The 14,250-nt window shown below is 35.9% G+C and overlaps 1 protein-coding gene and 1 non-coding gene across 15 annotated transcripts in view; both read left to right on the top strand.

The window, feature by feature from the left end:
- The window catches only part of ZMYM2 (zinc finger MYM-type containing 2), a 93,615-nt gene that overhangs the window by 56,284 nt on the left and 23,081 nt on the right, over window positions 1–14,250 (top strand). For 9 of the 14 annotated variants that reach the window (XM_074330111.2, XM_074330115.2, XM_074330122.2 and 6 more), the window contains 4 exons: window positions 348–520; window positions 6,933–7,110; window positions 7,762–7,796; window positions 13,854–13,983. In XM_074330111.2, coding sequence (XP_074186212.1) covers window positions 348–520; window positions 6,933–7,110; window positions 7,762–7,796; window positions 13,854–13,983 — 516 coding nt within the window. The remainder of the gene's footprint in view (window positions 1–347; window positions 521–6,932; window positions 7,111–7,761; window positions 7,797–13,853; window positions 13,984–14,250) is intronic. The other 5 variants (XM_088792851.1, XM_074330121.2, XM_074330123.2 and 2 more) reach the window with 1 other exon arrangement.
- TRNAS-GCU (transfer RNA serine (anticodon GCU)) lies at window positions 6,281–6,354 on the top strand. The gene has a single exon. It is a non-coding gene; the product is annotated as a tRNA-Ser (tRNA).

The following is a 14,250-nucleotide window of genomic DNA, read 5'->3' as shown; positions in this document are numbered from 1 at the left end:
TCCATTTACTAAAATGCCTATTTGTGGTGTGTTTATGATACCTACGCAAGGTTGTATTTAAATAAAGCAAATAAAATAGTTCTGAGACATTACTAGATTTGAATGTTTTAGAACATTAATTATTTGAACTGACATGATATCTAACATAATATTATATGTCCTACTTGAATTTTTATAGGTTAGTGTTAATCACAGTTTTGATCAGGAGAGGAAGCTAACTTTATATGTGAATTTATAGACACATTCTAAAGCTAATGATCTGTTTATTAACCCTAAGTTCTCTCTCATCTCAAAAATGAGCTTTTGACATGATTTTTGTTTTAATATTAAAACTTTAAATTTTTCAGGCTGCAAACTATTGTACAAACAGGATTTCGCAAGACGTTTAGGCTTGCGGTGTGTTACTTGCAACTATTGCTCTCAACTATGTAAGAAGGGAGCAACTAAAGAACTGGATGGCGTTGTGAGGGACTTCTGCAGTGAAGACTGCTGTAAAAAGTTCCAGGATTGGTACTACAAGGCAAGTAACTCAGTTTTATCACAGTAACTATTTTAACCAGTCTTTAAAAAGCCATTAACAAACATGGTAGCTTATTTATTTAAAAAATATACATGCATGAGGCCTAGCCCAGATTACACAATTCATTAAAATTTTTGCCATTTCAGTTTGTTCTTTATAACTTATAGTAGCATTTTTACTTGTTTTATAGCTTAAGTATTACCCCAAACTAGGATATACCTGTATTTTCAGCAATATAGCTTAACAGAGTGGATTATTTCTATAAAATTTGTGTGTCTTTATCTCACTAAATAGAAGTATTTTTGATGATTATTTAATCAGTGTTGGACATTCACAGGTAATTGTTTTGGATACTTAGGGTGTGCTTTAAAGCCCTTTTGTTCTTTTTTGCCTTTTTAATTGTGGGTCTTTGGAGAGTTTCAAATTGAAAAGACACTAGAGATCAATAGAGACCAAAAACATTTAATTTGAAACTGTGTGTGTGTGTGTGATTAAAATCTATATGTAAAAAAGTGAAGATAAGTCCATTTTGTCCATTGCATTGGTTTCTTTCTAGATAAGAAAATGAGTGTAAATTTGGGCTTTGGTTAGATATTACTGAAGAAAAAGTTATTAGTTCTTTGTAACATGGAAAACCATCTCCATGCAAAAGCTTTACTATGGATGATGCATTGCCTTTAAAGCATGAGAAGACAGACATCACCCTAACTTCAGAATTGTGAACTACTGCTAAAGAAACGAGCAGTAGAATGGTTGAAATACATATATAATTATTTAGTTCACTTAATGAAAGTGACTAGTGTTAAATGACATTACTTAGGAGACTTGCAGGAATGTTTTGTGAACTTCTTGAATATCTACAGCTCAAAATATGAACTAACATTTTTTCAATAAAAAGGAAGATACTTTCCAAGTAACTTCAGAGGTTGTCAGAGGTTGTCGAGGCTAAGAGTTTTGGTGCACTTTTTAAGTTACTTCATTATTTTACTGTTGCTTATGACTAATTTAAGCCTTAGGTTCAAATTTCAGCAACATAGGACAAACATACTAACACCCTCTTAGGTGTATTCCTTTTAGTTGTCTTGTTCTATTATAGGCAGTAGCAGTTTTAAGAAAACACTCAAAAAATGTTATTTTAATGGCTTTAAATGCTCAATTTTAGTTTAGCACTCAGAAATACACCTTTTCTCCACTGTTTAGAAGGTTTTATTTTTGAAAATTTGTTTTGGATAATCTCAAACAGTAAAGGTATTTAGTAAGTTACAATGTGGAAATCCCCTTTTATTCTTACTGTCTGTTAACCTTTTCATCATTTGTGTTATTGTTTGAGACAGTTATTACAATGTGATAATGATGATTTCTCTGTCATTATTTTAATATACAACTTTCTGCTTAATTATGTAATTCTGAATCCAAAACTTTAATATTTTAAAATAATCTTCCTTGGAGGATTTTGTTTTTTGTTCACAGCACACTGAATGTGTTTCTCTGTTCGGCTTCTTTGAATGAATTCTTCCTGTTTTCTTTATTACTTACAATTCAAATAGAGAAATCTTTTTTTTCCCTTCTCTTTTGGGAAGAAAAGTATTCTTTGGCAAAAGATCACACTATTTGTTGGCATTTGTTCCTTTTTGCCATTTATTTTAAAGGATAATTGTATCTAATGTTTTTATTTTTATGTAATGTTCAATAATGAAATTTCAGTGAGGCAGTGCATTTCAGATTATGAGAATGTTACTTAAATAACCAGTTATAATTATCTGTTTGTGTTTAATGTCAGTATTCTATACATTAAATACACTTTTATGATTATTCCTTATCTTATTATAAACACATTTTTGTATAATATACACAATAGCATTACTGCATGCTGTACTAATCTGAGGAATAAAGGTAAGAGCATTTTATCCTATGGCAGCAATTTGTAAAGCAAGTAAAAATGATGATTTTTATATACAATCAGTAGGATCACGATGTTGGAAATGAGGAAGTGAGTTGCCCCTCCTGCCTCCTGATTGGCCTTTTTGGAGGCCAGTGCAGTAACCACGTACTTCTAGAATCACACTGTTTCCTTACACCTCTCCTGAGCCCCTTCTGTTCACTGCTACCATCCTATCATCTTGAAAATGGGACTGAGTCCCAAACAAATTGTGATTTTTTTTTTTTTTTTACCTTTCCCCTTCTACTTTTTAAATTTAGGAACTCAAAAATTTAGATCTTAGTCCATTAAAAATGTGACCCTTACTAGTCAGTCCAACTTTTATTAGAAAAATAATCCCCCCAAAAAGTGCTTCATCAGTGAATCTTTGAAATTAGCAGAGAGCCACTCCAGTGGTGAGCTCACCTTTAGCCTTGAGCATTTGCTGCCTAAACAGAGGAACACACACACACACACTGTATTTTCACCTCTTATCTTTGTGCTTCAGTCTGACAGACTACCTAGAGTATAGATAACTTTACATTTTCATTTATTTTAATTTAAATATTTAATATTATGCTTTTAAAACTTCTGTTTGTGTGTCTTTTACTAACAAGACATTTTGAATGGTCTTTGTTTTCTGGTCTTTATAATGGTTTTCTTTGGGATTAAAATAGTGGTTTATTAAATACTGTCTTTTCTAAATTGGAATACAAAATCTGTTGAATCATGTAATCAAAAAATGCTGAGAATAAAATTAATGTTTCTTCTCCCAGATTACTCTTTAGAAGGAAGTAGATTTTACTTTTCCTCAAAGTAAATGTTTCCAGGCATTATGTGAAACCAGGTGGGAGGATAGTTGTTTTGATCTCTTAAGTTTTGGAGAAAAAGGATTTAATATTGTAATTGAATAATAGCCAGATGTCAGAAGGCCCACTGTTTTCCAAGAATACTACACAGTACTTCTTAAGATAACTAATAAGCTTTTCTTAAACTTTATTACTTCAAATTACAATCTTTTAACACAGGTTTTGCTTTGTTTTACAAACTAGTGGTGAACAGTGGCAATATTAACTTCTTTAATGCAAAGGTCCTGTAATAGCCTTTAACAGTATGACTTTATAGGCTTTAATCAAGTTAATACTTAATGTTTTAGTTATCCAAGTGAATGAAAAATATTGGGCTTTTAAATTTTTTCCTTTTTTTGTCTAAACTGCTAAAAATATTGATTTTTTTCCACAAAAATTATTCTTTGTTTTTGAAATTAATTTTAGAAAGGGAATAATCTAATATTCTTGCTTTAATGTTGTGCTTTTTGGGTAACTGAATAATTCCTATCACTTAATGCTTTGCATAGTATCCAATCACCTACTCTTTTATCACTACAGTTTTAAAAAGTGAATCACTCTGTTGTATTCAGAAAGATATATTGGGGAGTCATAAAGAATTCCTTTTTAAAATGACTGTAGAAGTTCCCTACTTCATTTATGTTCATGGTCTACCCTCCCTTGCCCCCCTGCAAAATTAGTTTCAATTGGTGTAATGGGGAGCAAGTGGGTGGGAAAGTTATAAGGATGTACATATGTCACCCAATATACACATTGAAGCTGTGCAATAAATGTAAGGTATTGCATCAGTGTAGGCTGGGTGATGGTTCGTCAGTTATTGAAGAAGAGATTCCTGTATTAGTTGAGAGGTTGGATTAAGGATTTTGAATTTAGAATTTAGTACCTGTCTGTTATTTAGATTGTTTAAATCCGTGCCCATTTTTCCCCTCCATAATAAATAATCCTTGATTTTCCACAGTGACAGGAAAACCACTAAGTAGATGATGGTGTAGTGTTTTTAAACCAGAGACTTGAGCCACACTTCAGTTTTTGAGCTATAGAAGTGTCAGGCTTTCCTAAGAGCTCCCTTGTGGTTGGCAGGGAATGGTGATGTCCGTGTCAGTAAGGAATGATGACCGTTAATGCTGTTTGCAGATTAGCCATCCTGTCTGTAGTTTAATTCCAAGCACTTCACCAGGAATTGGTGTGAGTGGCTATAAAACAGACAAACAAAAAGAGGTTCACAATCTTAAAATTTTTGATGATGGCATTAAACTTTGAAGTACTGAGTTCTGTTATTATTCTCACCCTGAAAAATATATACATATTTTGTTTGCATTTGTAGAGTGGCATTAATCTTGCTCCTTTTTCTTCAGATAGAGAGATAGCACCTAAATTTGTTTTGAACCTTCTGGAAGAAAGGAGCTTCAAGTATTGTTTCTACAAAATACAATATAATCAACAAAATAATGAAATGATTTTATTGTTCAGATTCTTTGGGTGGCATGTACTTGGTTTTATGCCCCTGGCCTTCTAAATGGCAATATTACTGTATACTAGGTTAGCATAGTACATGGAGTGAGTGATTTGAATAAGTTTTATACAAAGTGATTTGGGTTTTGGATGTTACATTGGGAACCGTCTTGGAGCATTTTAACATCTATTAGGATCTTGATTCTCTGGTTATTCACATTAAATCGTTTTGTCTTTCCCTTGTCTTTATTACTTGGTGTGCTAAATAATGCCCAGGTTTTGACTTGGATTGTCTACTCTGAGTCCTGCATTTTTGATATTTGGCCTTAGACTAGTCACTTCACCTAGCTGGACCTTAGTTTCTAGTACTATTGTAAAGATTATAGAGAGCAGCTATAACATGCTGGACTTTTACTTCTCAGGTTCTCAATGAATGAGGTAGTTGGCTCCAACTTCACCCTTGCCACGTTCTTGCACTATTTAGACTCAACGAATAGAATGTTAGGCTTTTAATTCCTTCCTTTGTCGTTTCTTTGAGTATAAAATATAAAAAGGGGTGGGGAATGAAACCTGGAACACTTTAATGGTGATTTTAAAGAACAGTCTTTGGCTGGTGAGAATTTTACATAGGGACTTTTTTTCACTATTGAGTAAAATCTGACCTGGTCGATAAACAGTACTGTTGATCTTGAGATTACCACATAATATTACCAGCAACATGAAATTGGAGCTGACAGATTTTTGGACAAGCAATATGATAGTCATCACTTAATAGTCATAATTTATACTATAAGTCTTCATTCATTTAACATTTATTCAGCAGGAGAAATACCAGACCTGGAGACAAAAAAGAGCCTGTGTTCTAACCTTGGGGTATGTTTGTTATGTAAAACCTGTTTACCAACGCAATCATTTGTTATATTCCTGACTAGGAATTTTGACGTAATATTTATTCATAGAACTCCTGTTGACACATAAAGTGAGAAATTGAAAATGCAGTGTAAAACTTTAGATAATTTATAGTGAGGAAAAGCTGCAGCCATTATTATAAACTACAAAATACTTAATTTTTATTGCTTATCAAACTTCTAAGTAAATTAAATCAAAGGGTAATCTAAAAAATTATAGTAATTTCTACTCTAACTAGATCAGAAATTAAGGAAGTTCTTAATTATGAAAAGAACTATTTGAAATTAATCATTTTTATCTTTTGGTCCACTCATTGATCAAGATGTTAAGAAAAAGTGAAAATGGGAACAATCTAGGGAAAATGGGGTCTCTGAAAAATAAAATCTGTCCTATACTTTATTGATTCACCATCATAAAAGTATAACTTTTTATATATGAATTTTAATTGGTTTTATTTTGCGAATAAAATTATAGACCAGTTAGGGCTGTACTCTTATTTGTAGGTCAATTTGTTTTCTTAAAATATAATTGTTTCTGAATTAATTAAATATTGAGTGCTTTAAAACATGACGTTCTTGTTAAAATTAAATCAGTGTATTTATTAAAGCTCTTCAAATTTATTATATTAGGGGTGGCCGGTTAGCTCAGTTGGTTAGAGCGTGGTGCTGCTAACACCAAGGTTGCCAGTTCAATCCCTGCATGGGCCAGTGTGAGCTGCGCCCTCCTTAGGGGGGAAAATTATTATATTAAACTGTTGAGAAAGAAAAATACTTCAGTACTACATGATTTTCTCATAAGAGCTTGCTTCAAAATTATTACTGCTACACTTCTATAAATTGATTTATTATGAGCTGTCACTTGAACCTGGGAAATCTGTTCATTAATCAGAGATTTCAATGTAATATGATTGTAGGAGACTTATACCAGTATATGATTAAAGCCCTGAAAATGATTTTAAAATACTAAAATATATTGTACCAATTTGGTTTGTCAATGTTCACTCTTCTTGCTTATCATATCTTTGTAATACTGGTCTTTAACTTCTGGTAAGTATAGAAAGGGATTTTGACAATTAGGAAATGTCTACTTTTTCCCCCCACTTTTACAGTGGGTTTTACTGTGTGTTTATGATTTATATTGTAATTTTATTTTTTCTTGATCAGACATTGTTTTATCACATTTAGCAATAATCACTGACAAAATTTTAGAAATCTTTCTAAATACATATCTGACTTTTTAAACCTTGTCATTTGAAATGTCTGGTACCTTCCTTTTTTTTATTAAGGCTGCAAGGTGTGACTGTTGTAAATCTCAAGGAACTCTTAAAGAGCGTGTGCAGTGGCGCGGGGAAATGAAACATTTCTGTGACCAGCACTGCTTATTGCGCTTCTATTGCCAGCAGAATGAGCCCAACATGACGACTCAGAAAGGACCTGAAAACTTGCATTATGGTATGTCACAAAGTAGGTAGCAACTTGCAAAACCTGTACAGCAGTCTTTAGTTTTCTTAGATCACAATTCAAAGTAATGATAATGAACAATTAATTTTGGAGATAGTTTAACAGCAACTTTCATAGTTTCTCTGGGTGGAAGTGCCCTGTATGAAGTTTCTATAAGTCTGTTGCTCTTTATTTTGTTTAAAAAAGTTAATACTAGTTGAAGAAATAGAGTCTAGTTGGGGGTGAAGAGGAGCCAAACAGAATTACAACAAAAATTCTAAAAAATTCACTTACCTATCATGTCATCGACAATTTTAAATATAAAACAGTTTTAGCAAATGATACGTGCCTGGGATAGGTTGGGAGGAAAACAAAAACCGTTTAGAAGTTGTGACTTATTGAAGAGTAAAATCTTTTAGAAGTTGTGACTTATTGAAGAGTAAAATAGAATTACCCCAAAGCAGTGTGTGCTTTCTGAGGGAACAAAATGGGAAGAGTTAACTCCACTTCTTTAGCTCTGTATTTCAGCTTTTATATTTGATATCTTTGACTTAAAACAACTTAAAATATTTTCTTTAGTAATTATTTTAAAATTCAGTAAAATTTAATGGGAAAGATTTAGAAAATTCTGATGAGTGTGATATTTGTCTCATTTAAATTTGTTTATGTTTTTAGATCAGGGTTGTCAGACGTCCCGAACCAAAATGACAGTAAGTATTGCATAAGTGGAGAGCTAAATATTGATTTTTATAATGTGGGGTTAAAAAAATGATCAGTCTAATTTAATCTGATCATAATGATAAAAGATTTTTTACTTTCCTCTGTTGAGACAGTTGAAGTAGTCAGCTGAATTACCTGATATTAAAGCAGGTCCTTTTATGCATGCTAACTGAGGAATATAAAGGTGAATTAATTATGGCCTCTACGCACACTGGGGGAGATAGACATATAAACGATATTTGAGTTGAAACACCTGTAATAGATTTTAAGATAGTAACCATAGAATGTTTGAAATGATTAACTGTATCTGTTCCTGGCAGTTTTGAAAAAGCTTCTATACAATTGAGTAGAAGGTTGCCAGGGAGAGAGGGATGAAAAGTCGGAGGAATAATAATGTGCACAGGGCATGCATAGTTGGCAAAACTATTCGAGCCAAGCTTAAAGGGCACCTGTGGTGGAATCATGGGAAATGAGGGTGAACGAGCGGTCTGGGCCAGACCGTTGAAGGCTTTGCGCGTTTATTTCTGAAATAGGGGTCTGAGGATCAGGGTTGGGGGCTTGGACCTGTGAGTTTTTAAATTTGAGAAATACTTCCATAATGTGTCCCTTGGGGTTTCTTTTTTCCTGCTTTTTTTTTCTTTTTTCTTTTAGTCTTTTGGTGTAAATCAATTCTGCTTTTTGTGTTCTAAAATTCTAAGACTTTTGTAGGTTGACAGTGGCTATTTATGTGTAATGAGTGAAGGGAAGAAGCAGTGCTTTGCCACACTGAAGAGCAGCGGGTCTGCCCTCTGTGTGCTGAGTCAAACAGCGGTCACCAGTGCTGAAATAAGGGTATTTCTGGCATCCTTTTCAAGGGCAGCTCTACAGGAGTCATTTTTTGGTATTGTGATAAGTGTCTGGGCTCGTTCTTGTCCTGGTAAGAAAGACTAAATCACTGGCTAGAAAACCTTCCAGTGCCTGCACCCCAACTGAGAGATTCTGTGGTTTTGAAAACATTTTCAGGTGATTTTAATATGTAACCACAGTTCAGGATTATTGGTACTGATCACTGATACTAATATAAGGTGTTTTTATATTATTCCATTCAGTTTTTGTTTTTTATTTTCATAGTTTACAGAATTCTAGCAAAGTAAGAGTGCCTTTTCCTTTGCTTTCCTCCCTGTGGAAATACACTTTTAAGCCAGATAATTCAGAAGTACATAAAAGTGTTCAGCTGAATCATCTGATTTTAATACCGGGCACTTTGACTTATGCCAAGGAACGTAAAGATGATCATTCCCTGTTTTGTTCTTTGTGCGGCCAGCAGGCCTCTCCCCAACCTTATTTCAGTATATAAGCTTTTGACCAAGGCTTTAGGAACCCCTTCTACTAGCACAGTATTACATGCTTTTCTTTCCCAGCACTTGAGCCCCAGTATGTGACAGATGAGGAGCATTACTAGCAGGGAGGTCAAGTCAGTGTGCCACCTTTTGTCTTGTAAAGTCCTCTCCCATCTTTGCCTTGTAAGCTTTTGGAATATTTTAATTTCCCACCCATAAACTTCAAAGTATGAAAGCTTAGTTGTGTGGTTTTGGGCAGGTCACTTCACTGTTCTTTGTGTAAATTTCCTTATTTGTAAAATGGGCATGAAGAGAGTACCAGCCTCGGGGTTATCACATAATAAGCACCAAGCACATGCTGGCTGTAACCGCTCCAGACATCCTAGAGGCAGCCTGTCCAGTATAGTTAAGAACATGGGCTTTGGCCTCAGATGAATCTACTTGAATCCTGACTTCAGAACTTTAGCTCTATCACCTTACCAGGATTTGTAACTTTGGAGCCCCAGTTTTCTCATCTGTAAAATGGGAGTGCTAAAAAAAAGAGACCAAGCTCTTGAGGTGTTAGGAGGATACTCATTTCAGGAATTATGTAACTTTGGTGATTTACATGGTGTTTTGTCCATTTGAGCTGCTGTAACAGAATGCCATAGACAAGGTTGCTCACAAACAGCAGAAATTAATTCTTACAGTTCTGGAGGCTAGGAAGTCTGAAATCCAAGCGCCATCTGGAGAGGGCCTGCTTCCTGGTTCATGGATGGCCATCTTTCTGCTTTCCCCTCACAGTGGGAGGGGTGAGGGATTTCTTTGGGGTCTTTTTCATAAGGGCATTAATCCCATTCATGAGGGCTCTGCTCTCATGACCTAATCACCACCTAAAGGCCACACTTTCAAATACTGTCATATTAGGGATTAGATTTTAACATGAATTTTAGGGGATACAAACATTGTCTAGAGCACATAGTCCTTGGCATATAGCAAATATTCAACAGATGGTGGCTTTTGTTATTATAATTTTCATTATGGGTCCTTCTTCAGTATTCATTGTAAATAGGTACAGATCTGCCTGTTGACTAGCATCAGAGTAAGAAGCATTAAGTGTAGGCTTTCACCAGGTGGCATAGTTTACTTGGCATGATGTAATATTTGCAGAATGATGGGAAGCGAAACATTGATTAATGTAGGACATCTATGATTTTAGACCCCTTGTTCTTAAGTGGGGATTCTAGACCCAACTTACCCAGTGCTTGGTATGTAGTAGATACTCAATAACTGTTTGCTAGATTATTATTCCCATTTTATAGTTGAGGAAGTTGAGGCACAAAAGATTGAGTGACATGTCTTCGTTACACAGCAGTAGTGTTAGATCATGTTCCCTAGGCCTGTGTTCACTACTCTGTCTCATAGCTGATTAAGTGGTTTGAAATCCTGATGAATCTAGAATGAGCCTTACGTATTATTTGTAACTTGTGAGATAGCCTCCATAAAATTGTTTTAATTTATACCTTTCCAGACCTTTACATATGGACAAAAAAACATATTAAACAGTAAATGCTTTATGTAAGTACAGTTGATCCTCTTTATTCAGTCTGTGAATTTGACTGCTGTCTAAAGTGTATTTGTAACCCAACACCATGCCCATGGCACTTTCAAGGTTACTTGTAGACCCTCTGCAGACTGGTGAACCTGGGAGTCGCCGGAGGCACACCTGCCTGTGGCGAGGCTTTACCTGTTGTCACACTCATGCTACTGTAAGCCAGTGTCCCTTTTTACAGTCTAATTAGTAGCATGTTTTTCATGGTTTTGCACATTTTGTTTGTGATTTTGCTGTTTACAATGACCCCCAAGTGTAGCACTTAAGTGCTGTCTATTTGTCCTAAGCACAAGAAGGCTGTGATGTGCCTTATGGAGGAAATGCCTGTTAGCACCATTCATTTGGCTGTGAGTTCAGTGTTCATGAATCAACAACATGGCACAAAAGGAATAAGAAATTCACCAATCTATAAAGGAAACACCTCCAAGTGTTAAAGTCAAATCTATAGTGTGTGGTGAAGCTCTGGAAGAGATGGAACAGTGACTAAGTTTGTGGGTTCATGAGCTTATGCCTGATTTAAAAAGCGTAGTGAATAGCATCGCTGTGAGACTTTAGCTCAGAACGTATTACCCTAGGGCAGGAAGATGTTATATCTGGCCTGCTCGGTGCTGTCTGGCTCACACATTCTAAGGCTCTCTGGTGTGAAAATGTTAAACTTACGGGCAAGGTGGATTCTATGGGACAATACCTACTCTGTGTTATGGAGGAAAAGGGGTGTTATATGGACAAGCAGGTTTTCTATGCTGATGAGACTGGCTTGTTCTTACAAGGTCATTGACAAATGAACCTATATAATTCAAGTGGTCTACAAACCTCTGACTTTAAACCGTTCAGAGACCGTGCAGCCATGCTATTGTGTGCCAGTGCCAAGGGTAATTTTAAGTCCAAACCCCTCAGGGTGTACAGAGTCCGCAATCCATGAGCATTTAAAGGGAGAAAACTGAACCATATGCCATTTATTGAAGGTGGGACCAAAAAAGCATGAATGGTGTTTGAAATATTGTCTGGGTGTCTGGGATTGGTTCCACAACTGCTTTATCCTAGAAGTTGGACACCATCGCCGGAATGAAAACCTGAATATCTATTGCCGTGAAGAACTCAAATGTGCCCATCTGAATGTAGTTCTTTTTATGCCCCCAAACACTGTCTCTCATCCAACCGTTTGATCAGGGCAAAATGAAAGCTTTCAAGACCCACTTCATGAAGCTTGTGAGACTCTCCACACGAAGGAAACACCATGATGGATTCCTGGAAGTCAGTCACTACACGTGACACAATTGGTCATGTTGGCGCAGTCCAGGGCAGCATCCAGCAGGCTCCTGTGAAAAACTGTTGGGAAATGTTTGACCAGACTGCGTGAAAAATTTCAAAGTCTTTGAAGGTGTTACAGAAAAAAAAAAAGAATGGTGATAAAAACATAACACCTACCACTCACAAATAAGTGGAGAAGACTTTGGGGACATGAAGGAAGAAGATGTGGAGGAAGCTGTGGCAGAGAAGGCAGTCGAGATCCCTGATAGAGACCTGGACAGATGACCAGACAAGGCATCAGATTCAGTGATGAAAGTCAGCTGAAGACTCCCAATTGTTGTCCCTCTCTAACAGCAGCCCAAATAACGCGATGGAATTCTGCCTAAGGAAGAGTTGTCAGTGACGTGGAAGAATGTGGCCCTGAGTCTGAGCAGAGCCTCCACTGAAGCACCACTGTGTTTGCACCTTATATCAAGATTTGATGTGAAAAAGATTTGAGGTGAACAGCCAAGCCGACAAGGCTGATTAATTTTTGAAGCCAGTTTGGGAGGGAAAATTGCTGACAGTGTCAGCAAGTTGCAAGAGCCAAACTCCTGAGGTAGAACTGCGAGATGTCACCATGCCACCCTCATCGATGTCTTCCTCTTCTGCAGAATAAGCTCCATCAGCCTCTCCCTTGGTTTTCGTGGGGCGTGCCAAGGTTGAGAGGTGTAACCACACGTGCACTGCCCCGTCGTACATCCTGCAGCTCCACCAACAGTAAGACGTTAGTGTTCTTATAAAACTTTAACTACTTGATCTGTGTGTTTTCAGGACTTGATTTGCATTACTATACAGTATACAGTATGTGTTCCCAGTACCAAGTATGTGTGTGCGTGTGTGTACACGTTTGAGTGGAAGAGTACGTAACACATAAATGCTGTGATCGTACTGTTGTATTAAAAGGAAATATTGCGTATAATTATTTGTAGGAAATACACGTATTAAATAAAGTGTGTTTCAACAGCAACAAGGTTATGTATTGATCTGTTGATGAAAATGTGAGCAGAGGCTGACAGGAACCTATCCCTGTATTTCCTTCTAGAGCAATGGTTCCGTGTTCATGGCATCTGTCTAGAACTTAACTACCCAACTAATAAGAATTGAGTGTGTTAGTATTCTGTACCTTTTGCCCGTATCAGTAGGTGGTGTGGAGAGCACCTTGTCTCTAGTCCTTTAGGGACAGATCTTCAGCCGTGTGTGTGTGTGTGTGTGTGTGTGTGTGTGTGTGTGTGTGTTTCCAATCGCAAATAATGCTACAGTGAACATGGTGAAAACATCTGAGAGACTGTATCTCTAAGATAAGTTTCTAAAATTTCAATTGCTGGGGCACAGGAAATACCCAACTTAAAGCATGGTAATATTGTTGGTAATTTTTTTCATCATTTGTCTTTTCAAATTTAGTAACATATATAAGCTGTTTATCCAATAGAGGGAGCTAGAGTATCGGATAGCCATAATAACTGCGAGAACTTTTTTCTTTCTCAAAATTAATTTAAAAGAGCCTAATTATTTTAAAAATTCAGGTTTACAACCTTGCTTTTGTACTTAACAGTGAGAATTGACATATATATTTTAAAAGATATGCTGATGGTATCCTTTGAAGGTAACAGAGATCTGTAGAATGACCGATTACTATTGCTTTGCTAATAGGATAGATTCGTTCTATCCTGATTCTGATCCTTCCAGATTAAGACTATGGTAAACATAATAACAGCATAGTTTGGTTATACTCTTTTACTTTTGTGTGTTCCCTCCACAGGCCCTAGAAACCAGATATTCATTACCACCAAGAAGTAATAAAAATTAGAGATAAAAATAAAATATTTCTCTTTGCCTCTCTATAGGGTTCAGCGCCACCCCCTTCTCCAACACCCAACAAAGAGATGAAGAACAAAGCAGTTCTTTGCAAACCTTTAACAATGACAAAAGCTACTTACTGTAAACCTCACATGCAGACCAAATCTTGTCAGACAGGTAACTTTGGGGAATTTGACTTGTATATTTCTCTATACTTATACTTCACTTAATGAAATGTCATGTTTTTTCAATTATTAGGCTACAGGTCACTTTATCATTTTTTTGTTGACTTTGCTTATCTAATTTTAGACATTGAGAATACAGCATTTAAAATCACTAAAGAAAATCAATCTCTAACGAAGACCTAGAATACAAATTAATGTCCCAAATGAAATAACACCGTAGCAGTTTCTTGGGGCTAAGACCCCCTGAAGTTCCAGTGTT

The sequence above is a fragment of the Rhinolophus sinicus genome, chromosome 16 (genome assembly GCF_057876585.1).
Source record: "Rhinolophus sinicus isolate RSI-liver-muscle chromosome 16, RSI-T2T, whole genome shotgun sequence".
Taxonomy (NCBI): Eukaryota; Metazoa; Chordata; class Mammalia; order Chiroptera; family Rhinolophidae; genus Rhinolophus; species Rhinolophus sinicus.
Note: the sequence above shows the minus strand (reverse complement) of the source record. Positions and strands in the feature narration are given on the sequence as shown.